At 42.0% G+C, this 20,006-nt stretch overlaps 1 protein-coding gene across 1 annotated transcript; it reads left to right on the top strand.

Annotated features, from left to right (window-relative positions):
* The first annotated feature begins 263 nt into the window (after window positions 1-263).
* On the top strand, window positions 264-19,051 carry lipia (lipase, member Ia). The gene is made up of 11 exons (XM_072661981.1): window positions 264-328; window positions 7,762-7,825; window positions 11,176-11,546; window positions 13,942-14,050; window positions 14,625-14,726; window positions 15,345-15,434; window positions 15,804-15,971; window positions 16,953-17,042; window positions 17,156-17,264; window positions 17,987-18,166; window positions 18,559-19,051. The coding sequence occupies exons 1-11, from the start codon at window positions 326-328 to the stop codon at window positions 18,641-18,643; spliced, it is 1,371 nt and encodes a 456-aa protein (XP_072518082.1). The 5' UTR covers window positions 264-325; the 3' UTR covers window positions 18,644-19,051.
* The last annotated feature ends 955 nt before the right edge of the window (window positions 19,052-20,006 follow it).

Genomic DNA, 20,006 nt, shown 5'->3' with positions numbered 1-20,006 from the left:
GCTGGAGATTTAGACGTTAATTATGTGTCCAACTCAAACAATCACATGCGTGATATTCAGAGGTTTGACGAAAACTTTTTATTAGTGAGGTCTTGCTGGTTCCTGTAACAGGTATTCAGGTTCAGATCAGATTACAGACAGGAATGTGCCACCTCTGTGTCGACTGCTCCTCAGGAGTGAGGAGGAGGAGCTGAGAGATACGGGCGAGTCAGCTGAGCTGAAGCTCCTACACCATTTCCTGTAGTGTGTGGATACATGGTCAAACACACACACACACTCACACACACTTCTGAATGAGAGCGAAGAGCCGGATCTTTCCTTCATTATGGTAAGACTGTCTGGTTTTCTCTGTTAGTAAGTAAACACTTAGGTGTGTGTGTGAGTGTGTGTGTGTGTGTGTTATGCTGGATTTTCTCAGGCTGGCCTTTTGGGTTCAAGAGGACTTTGAATTGACTTGGCTTGTAGGTGTGTTTACCTGTGTGTGTTTACCTGTGTGTGTGTGTGTGTGTGTGTGTGTGTGTGTGTGTGTGTGTGTGCGCGGCTGGTTTTAATGGTTGTTTTGGGTTGTTCTGATTGTAAATCCCCAGGAAGCCGGATTGTCTCTCTTATGTCAACCAGCCAATTTAAGCACAAAATAAAGCTGAGTTTAATCAGGAGGATGAAAGTAACTCATGTTCATTAGAGAATTTATTATTCTCATTTATTTAGAATCCAGTCCAGATTTACTGGTTTGATTTTGTGTGAAAAAAAACTGAGCAGGATTTCTCAGTAAAGCTGGATAATTTAAGCCCAAATGGAGAATTATCTATCTAATAAAAGTGTGTCTTCACTCACCTCTTAAAAAACAAGCTTGACATTTGGCTTAATGTATTAACACAATGGAAGAAGAGCAGATCCTGTTAATCCTGCTCTGTGAGATTCATCCTTCATTGTGAAGCAGGCAAAGAGGGATTCTCCATGAAGCTGGATCCTCTCAGCACAAAGTGAATTTAATAAGTTATAAACTTTACTAAAAACATGAGGATCCAGCTGTCTCAGTATTTAGGATCATTGACTTTAATTCAGTGACATTTTGATGAACAGAAGCTTTTAATCTACACTTCTAAATATTGTGGATCCAGTTTGGTCTGAATTTATTAACTTTTCTATTTTTTTAAGTTTTGCACTGGAGCCACAAGGCTAATGTAGAGAAGCAATAGAAACAGTGGAGATAACACACAGTGGAAATTAGCATGGCACTAACTGAAGAGAAGGATAGATCTGTTTCAGGATCAGACTGACTATAGACAGACTATATTCCATCAGCCCCAAACCCATCCATTCTCATACATACCCATGCCCCACCCAGACCCATTCCTATTCAGTCCTGTTCATACACATTCATAGCCTTTACCCATCGATTCCCTTCGTTATCCTTCCAGTCCAACCCAACCCAACCCAAACCCCTCATATCCATATCAAATCCATTCTTACCTGTTACAATACATACAGATCTATTCTCCTCCATACCCATCCAATCCCTCATACAACCTCATTCCCATCCATACCACACCATCACAGCACAACACCATCTATATCAGTGTCTCTCTCTGATTCTGTATCTGTTTAGATCTCAGAATCTGCATTCAGAACTCATGATATACCTGATATGATGTTTAACTGGTTCTTTAGATGGTATTTCATTACACCATACTGTAAAGAGCAGTATTTCATACTGTAAATAGAACATTCACAATTAAGGTCAAGTTTTTTATTTATTATTAATATTGGAGGTCTCTAAGAAATTAGGGTGAGTTTGTTGTGGAGCTCAGTGAGGCAGTGTTTAGGTCAGGCTACTGGAGCGAATCGCTGATGGCCGGCTGCATCATATTACTTTACTGAAACGTCCTCGTATTTGGACTTGTGATCTGTTTACAGTGCAGTATTTGTTCCTTCCAAATAATGTTTTTGTGTTTGGTTAAATTACTAATCCATATCATACCTGTTTATCATCTATGCATGCCAACAATAAGTAAGCAAGCTAAAAATAGTAGTTTCAACCCTGAATTATGTCCATAATTATAGATCACTGTGAGTCAGACAGTGTCAGACACCACACATGCAAGTAATGATGATGTCAGAAGGGCTGACCCCTAACCAGAACTGATGTAATAGTTTTTTTTTCTTTTAACATAGAAACATAAGCTGGCTGTTGCTGTCCCTGGGCTGGGACAGTGACCCCTGCACAAATATGACCTTATGGAAGATTTATCAGATGGAAACCTTCTCTGCATCCTCACTGCAAACTTCAGCATCAGATGCTTTAATAGAACATTTAAACGAGCCCTGACGCACTGTGAACTGATTCACGTGAAAATAAATACAACTTAAGCAAAGGTGTTTCTAGAATTTGATGAAGAGGTCGCCTTTCCAACTGTTAAGCAAGGGGTGGATGGATCATGCTGTGGGTTTGTGTTGCAGCCAGTGGCAGAGTGGCAAATACCAGCAAATTCTGGAAGCAAATATCACATGACAATGGAAGAGTCAAGTCAAGTCAAGTCAAATGTATTTGTATTGCGCCTTACTTAGTTGTCACAAAGCAACTTTACATAATTAGTCATGAGTAAAAGACGGTTTAGCCATGGTCCTCACAGTCCTCTGACCTAAACTGCATCTGACCTAAAGAGCAAGATGACCCGAGAATCTCCCAGCAAGAACCTTACAAATCTAGAAGAATGAGACAAAAAAAAAAACCTGGAAGACTCCTATCTGCTGCAAAGAGAGCTTACAAGTTGTGATACTCACGAAATGGGACACCACTAAGTACTAATTACTGACTGTGCAGGGTGCCCAAACTTTTGCTTTGGGTTCTTTTCCTTTGTTTGGAATCTGTAAAAGAAATAGTGTATAAATAATAATAAAATAATATTAAAATAATAATAATAATAATAATAATAATAATCATAATAATAAAGAGTATTAATAATATTAATCATTACATTTTACTTTTTTGCTGTTGCTATTTACAGAAGCAGACATTTCAACTAGAGGTACCCAAACTTTTGCATACCACTGTAGGTTCACAGCAGTGAATGTGAGATACATTGTAATGACTTCACCCCAAAGTCACTTAATCCCAGGTGGTGAGGGCTGTGAGGACCAAGGCTAAACCTTCAGCATGCTTCTCCATTGTCGTTGTCCACAGTGGATTCTGAGGTGTGTTTAGGATCATTATCCTGCTGTAAAAGCTCCTCCTCTTTTCATCCTCAGCTTTTTACAGATGCTGAGATGTGGGATGTTTGCTGGTGTTTAAGGAATTACGTTCTTCCTTCCATCTGTAAAATGTACCCTGAGCCACTGGCTGCAACACAAGCTCAAAGCATGATCCATCCACTCCTGCGCTTAACAGTTGGAAAGGTGTTCTTTTCATGAATTTTTACAGACCATTAAGGTCAGAAATCTTAACTTGATCAACAATCCACAGGACTGACTTCTAAAATGCATCAGGCTTGTTTAGGGGTTCCTTTGAAACTTTGAACACAGAAAATGGTGTTGAATAATATATTGTTTAAAATATATTCCATTAATTTAACTCCTTTTTGGCCTTAAGGGTAAGTTTGTGAGTTGCAACCTTTTGAGGGTGTACTTACTGTATGAGCCATATTGGGACAGCTGCTGAATTACTGTTTCTTCTGAAATCATGGGTATTAAAATATCTGATCCTGCTTTTGTTAGAGTAACTGGCTTTCTAGTAGATTTTGTTGTGAGGATTTGATTACATTCATCAACAGAAGTGTGAGTATGTTCAGGATGTTGGATGATGATCAACACCCCACCTCATCATCCCCAATGCTGGGGGGCTTTATACCCCTCTAGCCCACGCCTGGCATTAGGCAGCATGGAACCAATAGGGTCATGATGTTTATCTGCTCCACAGAGTCCTATTCTATTGGCAGTACTTCTTCTCTACAGGGACTAGACAAGCTGTGTGTGTGCATTTGTACATCTGTGTCAGCAATGGGTGCAGCTTAAAGTAGCTGAATGCATTCATTTGAAGGGGTGTCCACAAACTTTTGGACATATTTTGTATGTTGCTTGTTTATTTGTCTTTGTATCCAACTGTTGGAGGAAGAAGCTTTTACATTCTTCAAAATGAGACTGCACCTTTTTGATGTTTACTGGGAGGGAGGGAAGGTGAGGGGAGGGGCAGCAGGAGACCCAACATGAGGTAAATAGCTTTGGGCCTGAGCTCAGTCCGGGGGAACTGGTTTGGCTTCTACCCTGAAGCCTCCCACGACTCTCTCAGAAATATGAAACAGATGACTAGTTGGTTTCAGTATGAGTGCACATGTAGTGTGTGTGTGTGTGTGTGTGTGTGTGTGTGTGTGTGTGTGTGTGTGTGTGTGTGTGTGTGTGTGTGTACCAGTGCCTTTTCAGTGGGTAAATGAGAAAAAACAGACAAAGGTAGGCATCCTGTGACTAGCTAAAGAGAAACTGTTGCGAAAGCTGCCAGCCTGCTGTCTCCCTCCTGCACTCTCCCACACGGCCTAAACAGCCCAACAGGCCTCAAACACTGCACAGCTAACAACCATCCAGACACCTCCAGAGCTGCTTCTGAAATCAAGGCTATTAGCTGGCATTCTGGCTCCTCTGCTCTTCTGGGAAGGCCCTTTAATACATGTTGGAACATTGCTGTGTGGAGGATTTGATTGCATTCATCCACAATGAGAGCAATCAGATTCAGACCCCTGACTCTGGTCTACAAAGCCAAGACTGGACCAGCCAGCCCCTCCGTACTTGATGGCGATGGTCAAAAGCTGATCTGCACCAAGAGCCCTTCCAGCTTCAAGTACGGCTCGGCTCGACCCGCCATCCTTTAAGATCCACGGAAGACGAGCGTCCAGACTTTTTACTGTCCTGCACCGAAGTGGTGGAACGAACTTCCCCTGGGTGTCCAAACAGCAGAGTCCAACACTCACTGTCCTCAAACCCAGACTGAAGACCCTCCTCTTCTGAGAGGACTTGGGTGAAGAGTAGAGTATTATGGTCTGCGTATTGACTTGTGTTTAGTAGAGTCTAAGATTAGAAGATCTGAATTTCTTCAGTAAACAGTGAAGCTCTTCTGTAAGAACTCTGGAGAAGAGAGTCTGCTGAATGCTGTAAATGTAGATGTAAATGTAAGAACATCAGTGAGGTCAGGTTCTGATGTTGGGTGATTAGTTCTGCCACTTTGACTCATCCCAAAATTATTTGATGGAGCTTCATCATCACTCCAGGGAACACAGTACCACTCCTCCACAGCTCAATGCGGGGGCCTTTATGTTTCTGAGGCTTGGCACAGGGCTGTGTGTAGGTCAGGTCTTGTGTACACCAGCAGTATTACCCAAAATTCACCCCACCCAAAATGAGGTCAGTGAGCCAAGCATTCGGTGCCTGAGTTTTGCTTTGTTTTTTTAGCTACGAGGCTAATATCATCAAGTCTATTAGAGATTACTAGGCAAATCCACATAGTTTGAGAAGACTGTGTGATGGTTTAGCCATCATAATTGGTGGGAAATAAGCATCATTTTCTTTATCTACATTAGTCTAGCAAAACTGAATGAGCAGACAGGCTGATGTGGCAAGAGTATACAACAGTGTATATTTAGGTCCTAATGTCATAATGTTGATGTAGCTCACCATATGTCCATATGTACGTACACTATATGTCCAAATGTTTGTGGACACCCCTTCTTATGGATACATTCAGCTACTTTACGTAGCATCAATTGCTGACACAGATGTGCAAATAGTAGAGACAGTTACTCCAACAAAAGCAGGATCAACTCTTTTTAATACCCTTGATTTCAGAAGAAACAATGAATCAGCAGATGTCCCAATACTTTTGTCAATTTACCATATATTGTAATGTTATCAGATCCGTAGCCAACACAGTCCTTCAGTAAAGTGTTACCAGGGTTTGTTTAAATGTAGATGTATTTTTAAATGTGAGAAGTGAGAAGATGCAGAGTGGGCAGATCTGTGTGGAGCCAGTTTGGACTTCTGGATAACTGTTAGATTCTTTTTCTAGAAACTGAAAGAAATCTGAGCTTTTTCATCACATGACCTTCAGAAGATCTTCAGCGTGGCCAACGGAGTACAACACTGATTATGGTCGATGTGTTTGCACTTCCTCTTGTGGGTTGTGGTTCTCAAGACACACAATGGAGTAAAAAGGGTGTTGACGGTCTGGTTGTATATGTCTGACGTAGTTCGTAATGTTATTAGATCCTTATCTGAAGCCTAAGTGGGACTTGAACACAGTGTGAGTTAGCTCTGATTTTCTACTGTGCTGCTTTTTATTTGCTCTGTATCTATTCCTGATGTTATTATGATGAATGGAATGGCTGCTCCCCAACTAACAACATGATGTATTCTGACATTCTCACAATGGCTTAGATAATAAAACAACATTAACTTTGCCAACTGAAGTGAAGAACACTGATGATCTGGTTCCAGTGGTTTCTGTCAAGGGCTGGATCTATTAGGCAGTCAGTTCTTGAAGGTGATGAAGGTGTTGAAGCAGGAAAAATGGGCAGGTGTAATCAGAATCAGAAATACTTTATTAATCCCAGGAGGGAAATTACAGTTGTTACAGTTGCAACTGTTCTACAAAATAAAACTCTACTTAATAAATACTCTAAAATAACACTAAAAATACTTTATAAAATAAACACTCTAAATAAATACTATATAAAATCCTCTACAAAATACTCTATAAATAAATAATCTTTATTTTGTAGAGTATTATTTTATAATCTATAAAATAAATAATCTATAAAATAACACTACAAAATAAATACTTTATAAAGAAATAATCTATAAAATAATACTCTACAAAATAAATATTCAAAAATAAACTCTCTTCAAAATAAATAATCTATAAAATAAAGAATCTATAAAATAAATGCTCTGCAAAATACATTCTCTATTAAATAACACTATAAAATACATTACAAAATAAATACTCTATAAAATAAACTAAAATGTTAAACAAAAAGAGAAAGAATAAATATGTATGTGTTTATAAATGATGTGAATATAATAAAATATAATACAGTAAGAATCTGAGATACTGTGATGTTCCAGTCTCTCCTGTCAGTTCTTGAAGGTGATGAAGGTGATGAAGCAGAAAAAATGGATCTGATCTCTTTGACTGGGTCAAAACATCTCCAGAACATCAGGCAGGTCTTGTAGGGTGTTCCCGGTTTGCAGTGGTCAGCACCTACCTAAGGAAGGACAAGTGGTGAACCAGCGACAGGGTCAAGGTCACCTGAGGCTCACTGATGCTTGTGGAGGCCCCGCCCACCTCACAACTTACAGGACCTAAAGGATCTGCTGCTAACATTAGTCTTGGTGCTAGGGACCACAGCAGGACACCTTCAGAGGTGCCTCGACAGGTCAGATCTGTTGTGGTGGCACGAGGAGAACCTAAACAATCCGAACGTTCTGGGAATGTCTTTAAGCTGCTACAGTAACGTTTCCAGGCAGTAACTTTTCATCTGATCTGGACACTTCTCTACTTCCCTCCTAAAGCTCAAATTCTACATTGGAACAAACTGAACTTCAGTGCTGGATCAGCTGATGATTCAAAGCATGTTGTGCAAAAATACACAGACCAACCCGTGGTGAACCGTAACTATTACAACTGGGCTTTCAGTTCAGACCACAGGTGTCAAAACCCACCTGCACCACAATGCTCGTTTATGCTAACCCTCCTTTCTTCTTTTTTTTTTTTTGCAGCTCCTCAGATCGCATCATGTCTTGCTCCTAGCAATCATACTGGTATCATCTGCAGGGTGTGGAGGTGAGGTTGTGCCTAAATCACACACTTACTGCATTTTTAAAAAGAAAATGTACAGAACATATATACACACAGCGCCCCCCATAATTATTGTCACCCCTGATTAAGAAGTGTTAACAGCCTTTAAATACATTTTTATTGCAGAAGCATAATCTCACACTGACATTGCAGAAAAGTTGACCCTTTAAATCAAGTGAATTAAAAAAACTGACTAAGAAATAATTATTTTCATAAAATCACCTGTTCCACAATTATTGGCACCCCTGGCACCCAATTTCTAGAAAATAAATGCAATTGAAGCATTTCCGTCATTTCTACTGTAGTCTATGAAGTTGATCAGTGAATCTAGGAACCTTTAATTAGTAATTCATTACTTCCTGTTGCCCTGGGGTATAAATATGACATGATACAGAGGCCTATTTCTCTAATCCACTCTCCAACATGGGAAAGACAAGAGAACACACCATTCAGGCAGGGCAGATGTGTGTCGACCTTCAGAAGTGAGGCAATGGCTACAAGAAAACAGCCACCCGCCTCCACCTGCCCATATCTCCAGTCAGAGGAATCATCAGGAAGATTAAACCACTGGAACAGTGGCAAACCAGCCTGGACAAGGACGCACCGCGCACAGTGAGGGGGCAGTAAGAGGAGTAAACAGTTCTCCAGAGCTCACGGTTAGAGAACTGCATCTTGGGGTCACAAGGTCTCCATAAAGTCCATTAGGCTCTATCTACATACCAACAAGCTGTTTGGGAGGCAGGCACGGAAAAGCCTTTTCTCACTTACAAGCACAAATGTGAACGTCTGGAGTTCACTGAGCGGTACTGGGACTTCAGCTGGGAGCGTGGGCTTTGGTCAGATGAGACCGAGATGGAGCTTTTTGGCAGCAAACACTGTAAGTGGGTCTGGAGTAACAGAAAAGACGAGTACGTATGCCTGCTGTGAAGTACGGGGGAGGATCGGTGATGCTGTGGGCCTGTGTCTCTTCCAGAGGCCCCGGGAACCTTGTTAGGCTGCACAGCATCATGAACTCTAAACATGTGGCCAAATTTACACACAAATGGATCTCCAGACACAAGACTTAAGCTCCCCCCATGGCCGTCTCAGTCCCCAGACCTCAACCCGATTGAAAACCTGTGGGGTGGGTGAAGAGGAGAGTGCCCAGGACAGGACCCAGCACCCAGCACCCAGCACCCAGGACCCAGGACCCAGGACTCTGGACTCTGGACGATTTAGAGAGATTGTGAAAAGAGGCATGGTGGAAGATCCCACTCTCTGTATTCTCCCATCTTGTGAAATGTTCTAGGAGATGATTAAGTGCTGTCTTGCTGGTAAAAGGGGGTTGTACAAAGTGTTAACATCAGGGGTGCCAATAATTGTGGCACACAGAGAGTTATTTCCTAATGTGGGATTTTTTTTCTTCCCACTGAATAAATGCACCTGAATTAATGGTTGAATTATTATTTTTTTATTTGCATAGTTGTCCTATATTATCTAAGCATAAGAACACATCTTAATGAGGGGTGCCAATAATTGTGGAGGACACTGTATATGATTTTGGTCACTTTTACCTGATTTATCTTTTGTAGTTCATTTATTTATAGAAGTTTTTTTTTTTTTTGGTTTTGTTTTATGTTTTTTTTTAGGTTTGCTTAAATTAGAATTCTATTTTTAGATGAAACGATTATAATTGATCTTGTTTTATGTCTTCTTGTACTGTACAAATTTTTCAGTCTATATTTTATGCATCACCTCGAGCGTGACCCAAATGAGTCATGCTCAATGAATTTTGAGTTCAAATTAAGGTTGAATTGAGTTGAATGAAATAGATTTTCTATGCTAACTGACACAAATCTACATAAACATTTCTGAAGGCTTATTCCATGACTCGGCGGTGCTCTTCTCCTCCCGGACCGCAACCTCCCGTCATCACGGCTGCCTCTGTCATTCACCTGCAGAAAGTGTTCTCACCTCTGATCCTTGTTGGACTGTGCCATTATGGGCTGATGTCAGTTATCATGGAAAGCTTATGTACAGTAGGTGTCATAGCTTTATGAATAGTGCCCTATAGTTTACTATCAGTCCTGAATCGTGTGAAAGTGCTTCTTCAAGATCTCTGAAACCTGTAAAACTGTGGTGAATAATAATTGCTTTGACTCTTAAATCTCAGCTCTACAGAGCTCAGACAGAGTGAGGTCCTGAACCTCCTTTATTTGCGTCTTATTCAAAAACTGAAGCCCTGGCATTCCCCTTTCTGTTCCTCATACCGAGCTAAAACTCCCCTCCTGCTGAACAGCTGGCCCTGACTTTGTTTCTGGGCAGATTGTGGTCACTGCAGTGCCCCCTCACCACACCGTGGTTAACGGTTTGCAGGAGCCGGTTGTGAAACCGTGTGGGTAGAGAGAGGCAGGTTATTTTACAGTGAGTGAGAGGCGTTTACCAGCAGACTGTAACTCTTAATGTGATAAAAATATGATGCCAGAACCACAAACTCCGAACACACGGCCTCCACTCCGAACACACGGCCTCCGGCAACACCCTGCTTGATGCATGACGACATGACATGAGTAAAACAGTGAAAATGAGCTTAGCCTGGCTTTACTGGAGTCTTCTTGCAGCTCCACCTTGCTGGAGTTCAGTTAAACGGTAGAGCACGCCGGTAGAGAACCACAGCCCACTCTTGTCCAGATATTTTTGTTTCTAATAAAGTGGCCAGGTAGTGGAAGCACAAGGTAGGCGTTTCTAATAAAGTGGCCAGGTAGTGGAGGCACAAGGTAGGCATTTCCAATAAAGTGGCCAGGTAGCGGCAGCACAAGGTAGGCGTTTCTAATAAAGTGGCCAGGTAGCGGCAGCACAAGGTAGGCGTTTCTAATAAAGTGGCCAGGTAGCAGCAGCACAAGGTAGGCGTTTCTAATAAAGTGGCCAGGTAGCAGCAGCACAAGGTGGGCATTTCTAATAAAGTGGCCAGGTAGTGGAAGCACAAGGTGGGCGTTTCTAATAAAGTGGCCAGGTAGTAGAAGCACAAGGTGGGCATTTCTAATAAAGTGGCCAGTGAGCGGAAGCACAAGGCACTGGTTTCTAATAAAGTGGCCAGTGAGTGGAAGCACAAGGTAGGGGTTTTCTAATAAAGTGGCCAGCGAGTGGAAGCACAAGGCACTGGTTTCTAATAAAGTGGCCAGCGAGTGGAAGCACAAGGCACTGGTTTCTAATAAAGTGGCCAGCGAGTGGAAGCACAAGGCACTGGTTTCTAATAAAGTGGCCAGCGAGTGGAAGCACAAGGCACTGGTTTCTAATAAAGTGGCCAGTGAAACAATGTTTTTAATACTCTCTCTCTCTTGCTCTCGCTCACACAGCTCAAGGCTGTGAGGGGATCACTGATCTTGACCTGAAGCACTCCATCGTTGGACCATCTCTCAAGGTGCGGCTTCTGCTCTTCACCCGGGCTAACGCCACCTGTGGGCAGCTCATTGACCCTGAAAATCCCTTCAGTAATTCCTTGCTCAATGCAACTCGGCCCACCACCTTCTTAATCCACGGCTACCGGCCCACCGGCTCCCCCCCCATCTGGATGCACAAGGTGGTGGAGGCCATCCTGACCCGTAAAGACGTCAATGCCATTGTGGTGGACTGGATCCGAGGGGCCACCAACATCAACTACCTGAAAGTGGTGAAGAACACACGGCCAGTGGCAGTCATCCTGACGGCCTTCATCAAGCAGATGCAGGTAAGAACTATGGGTGTCCATATAGTGTACGTGGCTAATGTTAGCTAGCCTGGTCTGAAACATGAGCCTCACGCTGCTGTTGCTACCTCCACCTGATCACCTCCACACAATGTGAGGCAGTATGTGATCATTTAGAGATGCTGTTAGCTCCAGTGCTAATTGGTGGGGGATAGGCTTACCTGTTGACTAAATTAGCATTGTAGCTCTAATGCTAATTGGTGAAATATAGGCTTCCAACACCTGAATGAGTCCAGGTATTCACAACTGATGCTAATTGATAACAGGATTATGTGGGTTGTCCTGAGAGGCTCTGAACGCTGTCCATCTTGCTGAATGTGAGAAGCGAGAAGCTGCAGAGTGAGCAGATCTGTGTGGAGCTATATCTGCACTTCTGGATAATTATGTCACAAGTTATCTTTCTAGAAACTGAAAGAATTCTCAGTTTTTTTCCTCACATGACCTTCAGAAGGGCTTCAGTGTGGTCACTAGAGTACAACCCTGATTCTGCTCGGTGTGTTTGCACTTCCTCTTGTGGGTTGTGGTTCCCAGAATTGAGCAACACAACGAATTGACCCTATTGGCTCCATGCTGCCTAATAATGCCAGGCATGGGCTAGAGGGGTATAAAGCCCCCCAGCATTGAGGAGCTGTGGAGCAGTGGAAGAACTGTGTTCTCTGGAATGATGGTGGTGGAGCTCCATCCAGTACTTTTGGATGGGATGAGTTGGGGTGGTGATCATCATCCAACATCCTGACCTCACTAATTCTCTTGTTGCTGAATGCAATCAAATCCTCACAGCAACACTCCAACATGTAGTAGAAAGTCTTCTTCTCTGGACAGTAGAGACAGTTACTCTGACAAAAGCAGGATCAGCCTTTTAGTACCCTTGATTTCAGAAGAAACTATGTAACTAACAGGTGTCTCAATACATTTGTCAATTTATTGCATATTGTAATGTTAGCAGATCCTTAGCCAAGACCTAAATGGGAATCTGTGTGAACACAATGTCAGGTAACACTGATGTTCTTCTATGCTTCTTTTTATCTCAGGATGCAGAGTGTAGTGAAGCCAGTGTTCACAGTCTTCATATAGTTTTATATGTAGTAAATATTCTTAGGATGGCAAACGTGGAGCCTTCAAATATAATGGGCAATCACTGGAGAGTCCACGCATCAGTAGCTCAGCCATTCAGCAGACGCCTTCTGTAGTTAGTGTTCCACTAGGCCAAGATTTTCCTGGAAAGGCCATAATTGCCAGTCCAGTCGAATCTGCTTCTTTTTATTTAATCAAACTATTTTTTTTTTTGATTGCAGTACTAGTGGTCCTATTCTTTTGGCAGTAATTCTCTACAGGGACTAGACAAGCTATGTCTGTGCACATTTGCATTTGTACATCTTTGTCAACATTCAATGGGTGCATGTTAAAGTAGTAAAATGCATTCATTAGAGGGGGTGTCCACAAACATTTGGACAGTGTATGTTCAACTCATAGGCTGCTCTGACGCCGGTAAACATATCCCTGTCTAGTGTTGAGTGTTTACTGTGTTTACTGTGTCCTGTACACACTGTTACCATGTGTCTGCACTGTGCAGTCCTGTGGGATGAGCTGCTGCTGTGTGTTCCTCTGTGGAACCTGAAGAACCTCTTTCCATCCCAGTGTTTCCAGGCTCTTCTGAGGAACTGGATTTCACAGTAATGGAGTGCAGGAATTTACAGGAGCATCCTGTACATCCTGAAGAGCAGGTCAAGAGAAGAGTTGTAGATTTCACATGAATCAACCCTACTAATGCCTAAACACCGACTGAGCTCAGCCCGGTTTACCAGTCTGAACACAATGACTAACTGTGTGTGTGTGCAGTGGACGAGTAAACACGCCTCTATAATCTCGGGTTAATTTTTAACACTGATGCAGAGACTTTAGCATGTACAGTATCTGAGAAGGCAGTGTGTTTACCGTGTGCAGTGTTTGACTGTGATGTGCAAAGAATTGCCCGAATATACAGTTAAAATATTATTATTAATAACACAAACATTAAACATTAAAACTCAGCAATGAGTGTGTTTACCTGTTTAACCCTTTATAACAAATGAACAATGTCAGTGAGAGTGTCTACCTGTAATTAACTCTATGTTTATTTGGGTTTATTCTAATGTTATATAGAGTTAATTACAGGTAGACACTCTCACTGACCACTGACTTTATGTTTGTTTGGGTTTATTCTAATGTTATATAAAGTCAGTGGTCAGTGAAAGTGTCTACCTGTAATTAACTCTATATAACTTTAGAATAGACCCAAATAAAATACCCACACCTGTAGTCATTTTGCAATTGCAGATATATAGTGGACTTGCTTAATAATAATGTGTGTGTGTGTGTGTGTGTGTGTGTGTTGCAGAACGAAGGGGCTTCTCTTGACTCCATCCACATGATTGGGGTGAGTCTGGGGGCCCATATCTCCGGCTTCACTGGGGCGAACTTTGGTGGTGCTATCGGCAGAATCACAGGTAAGAGCTGCCCAGCTGACTGTACTCTAAATAGATATTTATATTATTTATATGTTATTGTTATTGTTATTATTATTATTATTATTGTTGTTGTTGTTGTTGTTGTTGGGGGTCGGCACCTGAAAGTTCCCTCTCACTCCTAATAATAATAATAATAATAGTAATAATTTTGCATATTCTGACCAAAATGCAGTGACGCACAGCTTAAGCCATTCCCACATGGTTCCTAGGGTGTTTCTAGGTGGTTTCAATTGGATTGCTAGGACGTTTCTATGCTTTTCAAATCAGTTGCTATGGTGATACTAAACAGTTGCTATGAAATACCAGGTGATTGTTATGGAAAAGCTAGGTGGTTGCAATGGGGGTGCGGGGGAGTGCGGGTGGGTATGCTAGGTCGTTGCTATACTGTTGCTATAAGAGACAACTATTCTGTTGCTAAGCAGTTGCTATAATATGTCAGGTGGTTACCACAGGGTTCCTAGGCGGTTGCTGTGGTCTTCCAGGCAGTTTCTAGAGAATGCTAGACTGTTTTAAGTAGTTTTAAGTAATCTGTAAATCTGCTTGTGTGGCCCAGCTCTGGACCCTGCCGGGCCCTCCTTCACAGGGAGACCTCCAGAGGAGCGCCTGGACCCCTCTGACGCTCAGTTTGTAGATGCTCTGCATACAGACATGGATGGTGGGTTACACACACACACACACACACACACAATCTATACATTTTCAATGTATCCACTATAGTCTTTTATATACGGTTCTAACTTACACCTGTCCAAAAATATTCAGACACCAGCATTTCTTCTGAAATCAAGGGTACTAGCTGGGAGTTTGTCCTCCTTCACTGCAGTAACAGCCTCCACTTTTCTGGGAAGGCTTTACACTAGATATTGGAACATAGCTGTGGGAATTATTTGATTGCATTCAGCCCCACAATAGTGGGAGCGTGAACGAGATCAGGTATCAGTGGTGGATGATTAGTTCTCCCACTCCAACCCATCCCAAAAGTTCTGTATAGAGCAGCACCATCACTCCAGAGAACACGGCTCAGTGCTGGGGGCTTTATATCTCCCATACTCATGCCTGGCCTTAGGCAGGGTGACCTTAAGGTCATGCAATCCCTGCTTCTCCAGAGCGTCCCGTTCTATCAGTCAGTGCTTTTCTATGTTAAGCAAGCTGTGTGTGAACACCTGTTTTAGATAAATAGTGTGTCTGGATGTGTTTGGAGGTTTACTGTATAGATCGTTAGCACTGCGTTTATTAAAACACTGTTTTTAGAATCAGTGATGTTTCTGTGCAGCATTTGGCTTCCGGAAGCCTTTAGGCCACATTGACTTCTATGCGAATGGTGGAGCGGATCAGCCGGGCTGCCCCAAGAGCATCTTCTCAGGTCAGTCTCTGTTTATCTTCCTAAAACAGACTCAAACAGACCCGTAAATAAATGCTGCTGTTTTTTCTCAAATCATTTTTGCATTTTTCTTTTAGTAATGTTTGATGTATTCTCTCCTCTTTGTCTGATTATTTGCTTAATTTAACATATTGGAAAAAACATAAAGCGTAACTGGAGAAGCTTTCTTTATTTTCTGTCCAAAATCCAGTAGTTATACACAACGCAGGGGTTGGGTTTCAGTGTGACGGCAGCAGACAGCTGGGTTTCTGGCATGTGTACGGTTAAAGAGCTCCTACCCCTGCACACCAAGCAGCTTCATCATTGGTGTGGTCCTAACCCGTGTGTTTGATCTCTCTCCTGTGTGTGCAGGTTCACAATATTTTAAGTGTGACCACCAGAGGTCAGTGTTTCTCTACCTGGACTCTCTGAACAGGACGTGTCAAACCATCACCTATCCCTGTTCCAGTTACTCAGACTTCTTAGATGGGAAGTGTCTAAACTGCTCCTTGTTCGGGTCAGCCGGATGTCCAGTCTTTGGTAAGCCTGAAGTTGTCTACAGACATCCACTTATTCTGCTGGAGTAATGAAGCACATCTGCACAGCATCTGTCCCTCCCAGCAGTTAGCAATCATCACTTCAGTTAGCTCTAGACTCTCAAACTGATCCCATTGTTCTAATTATGCTGTTAAATCTGTGTGTGCTGCTCTAATCCAGTCTAGACAGCTTAGAGTTTTGAGAAAAGAAAAACAACGAGATGTAAAATTAAGAAACATTAAATATTCTGCAGTTTTTATAGGTAAATATTTAAATATTATTTAAATTAAAATTTTATTTAAATGGTAAAAATTGACTTGGAGGCTTTATGGACAGTGTGTGTATAGAATTTTATGTGTGTGTGTGTGTGTGTGTGTGTGTGTGTGTGTGTGTGTGTGTGTGTGTGCGCAATGCAATACCCCCCCCCCATGTGCAATTAAGAATCAATTTGCAATTATCTGTAAATAATATTGTTTAGTTTTTTTTTTTTTTACTTCTATTATTTATATTGTGTGTATATAGTGGTAATTTATCTACATTTTCCTATCCCTATTATGCTGTGACACTGAGAATTTCCCCACTGTGGGACTAATAAAGGATTACCTTATCTTATATATATATATATATATATATATATATATATACATATACTTATATATATATATATATTAATATGTGCTCCATAATTGACACCCTGGGAAATGAAAAGGAAAAATAAATAAATACATTATATATATATATTTCCATATTTGTCTTAATGTGGCAATACATGAATTAATTAATAAACGGTTTAATTAATGCGGTTTATAGATTTCTGAGCAGAACGTGAAAGTGCTGGGATTGCCTGTGTCCTCTGCTGTAACCGTTTCTAGACTAGGCACTATTCAGATAAGGCCCATTAATACCTGCTGCTGCTGCTAAGTGTTGATATGTGAAACTGCTGGCTGCTGATGACTAACTGCTCTCTCGTGTTTGGGGCTGTAGGTTATGATGTGATCGGCTGGAAGGATGAGCTGCTGAAGCTGAATTCCATCTCCACCTATTTTACTACAAACAAAGCCTCTCCATTCTGCAGTGAGCTCCACCTTCACACAGTAGAAATCTGCCTGCCCTGCAGTGGGTCAGTAATACGGGTCATAGGCCCCTGAGTGTATCGGGTTTAATCGGGGTGTGGTTCTGTTTTTCAGAGTTCGGATACAAGGTGGATATTTTGACCTGGAACTCAGAGAAACGGTGGGGCCACATAACCCTCACTCAACAGAGAGGAGGCCAGCAGACCACAGCTGAGATCAACCAGTGAGTCCTCATAGAGCACACACACACACACACACACACACTATCACACACACACACTATCACACACACACACACACACACACACACTATCACACACACACACACACACACTATCTCACACACACACACACACACACACTATCTCACACACACACACTATCTCACACACACACACACACACACACACTATCACACACACACACACACTATCACACACACACACACACACACACACACACACACTATCACACACACACACACACTATCACACACACTATCACACACACACACTATCACACACACACACACACGCACTATCACACACACACACACACACACTATCACACACACTCACAGACTTTATCTCTCTCCCTCTCTCTCCCTCCCCCTCCCTCCCTCCCTCCCTCTCTCTCTCTCTCACACACACACACTCTCTCTCTCTCTCTCTCACACACACACACTCTCTCCCTCTCTCTCTTATACACACTCACACTCACTCAGTAATAATAATAATAATAATAATATTAATAATAAGGAGTTATTGGACATAAAACAGAAGATAAGTCTAATAAACCAGAGAGAGAGAATTTACTAAACTATTTCTGGTCATTATTGATTGTTGTGAGGTTCTCAGGCTCACGGCTGCGTCTGTCTGCTGGGCTTCTGTTACAGCTCTATCTCTGAAAGTTAAAGCTGAGTATTATCTGAATCTTCTCCTCCAGCAAGTCTTATAAATTTGAGCAGTACACCGAGACCACTCTGCTGGCCGAGTTCGACAGGGAAGTCCAGCCTGCTGAACGGATCACTCTGAAGTACGGCACAGGGAATGTGTTCGGACCTCGGTATAAACTCAGAGTTCTCCGCATACGCCTCACCCCCCTTCCCCTGGAGCGCAGACTCAGGTAGGAGGTCCCTTAATGAAGCCTTTTAACCTCAGATCAAACAGAAAGCCTGTGTGAAGAGGAGGTTCGATTACATCATTGAAAGTTATTTTTAATAAATAAACTAGTGTTTATTTGACCTTCTGACCAATTATATAAAAAGAAATCAAATCATACTTTGCTTAAACAATTTCATTTACACTTAGAAATCTGACAAATGTATATTTTGGTGGTGCATACAGTGCACAGATAATCCACCAGGGGGTGCAAAACATGTTTCTGGTTTGAATTTATAGTTTAGTATAGGGTTTTTTAGTTTTAGTAATTATTTATTCAGTTTATTAGATCTTATTTTATTATAGTACTGATTTAATACTGAGTTATTTATTTGTGTGTCTGTTTGTCTGTTTCAGGCCCATGTGCAGATATGACCTTCTACTGTTGGAGAACCAAGAAGTGACCTTCAGACCTATTCCTTGTGAGCACTCCAACTTCTGACCACTGACCAAACATTGACCCAAACAAATACTTCTGTTTTATAGAGACTCTCTGAGGAGCTCCTCAAACCTCTCCAGAACCCGGCAGAACAGTGTTCCACTCCTTTTATTTTAGATTGTAAATAAATTCTGTTTTTATTTTTCTGCCTTTTTCGGTCTTTCTATTCAACAGGAGGTTGAAGGTTCTGAGTCGGACTCTTTAATCTAAAAGAGTTTTATAAAACAAAGTTTGATTTTTCTTTTTAAAGATTCTGAGAGAGATTTTTGTATTTATTGTTATTGTTATAAGTTATTAAATGACGTAGAGATGCTTTAAAGAAAAGCTTGTTTTTAACTGACATTTTTGAGAAACATTAATATAATAAAACCTTTAATAAAACAGTCATCTCAAGATCCACACACACAAGTACACAAACAGGGCAGAGGTGGGCAGTGGTGTCTCAGCGGTTAGAGCGCTGGGCTATCGAGTCCAGGGTTGTGGGTTCGATTCCCGGGCTCAGCAAGCTGCCACTGTTGGGCCCTTGAGCAAGGCCCTTTACCCTCTCTGCTCCCGGGGCGCTGGAGTTGACAAATACGTGCACCTTTACCTTTACCTTTTTAACACTATATGTCCACTTTTAAATAAATGTATTCAGCTACTTTAAGCTGCACCCATTGCTGACACAGATGTGCAAATGCACACACACAGCTTGTTCAGCTTCTAGTCCCTGTAGAGAAGAAGTACTGCCAATAGAATAGGACTCTCTGAAGCAGGTGGGTGGGGTTTATGTAAATGATGGGGGTGTGAATAGAGGGCATGCATTGATGGCATGTTACCACTGAGACATCTACATCTACATTTACAGCATTTATCAGACACTCTTCTCCAGAGTTCTTCCAGAAGAGCTTCACTGTTTACTGAAGAAGAACCTCAGCTAGTTTAAATAGAGTAAAATTCAGATCCTCTAATCTTAGACTCTACTAAACACAAGTCAATATGGAGACCATAATACTCTACTCTTCACCCAAGTCCTCTCAGAAGAGGAGGGTCTTCAGTCTGGGTTTGAGGACAGCGAGTGTTGGACTCTGCTGTTCGGACACCCAGGGGAAGTTCGTTCCTCCACTTCGGTGCAGGACAGTAAAAAGTCTGGACGCTCGTCTTCTGTGGATCTTAAAGGATGGCGGGTCGAGCCGAGCCGTACTTGAAGCTAGAAGGGCTCTTGGTGCAGATCGGCTTTTGACCATCGCCATCATTAACGGAGGGGCTGGCTGGTCCAGTCTTGGCTTTGTAGGCCAGAGTCACACCCCCTTTAGTCGTACTGTGTGGCAAAACATTCGGCAGCATGGCTGCAGTGTTCATTAGGGAAAACCGGACCGGGACTGAA

Source organism: Salminus brasiliensis, chromosome 18 (genome assembly GCF_030463535.1).
Source record: "Salminus brasiliensis chromosome 18, fSalBra1.hap2, whole genome shotgun sequence".
NCBI lineage: Eukaryota > Metazoa > Chordata > Actinopteri > Characiformes > Bryconidae > Salminus > Salminus brasiliensis.
This window is presented reverse-complemented; position numbering and strand designations above follow the sequence as displayed.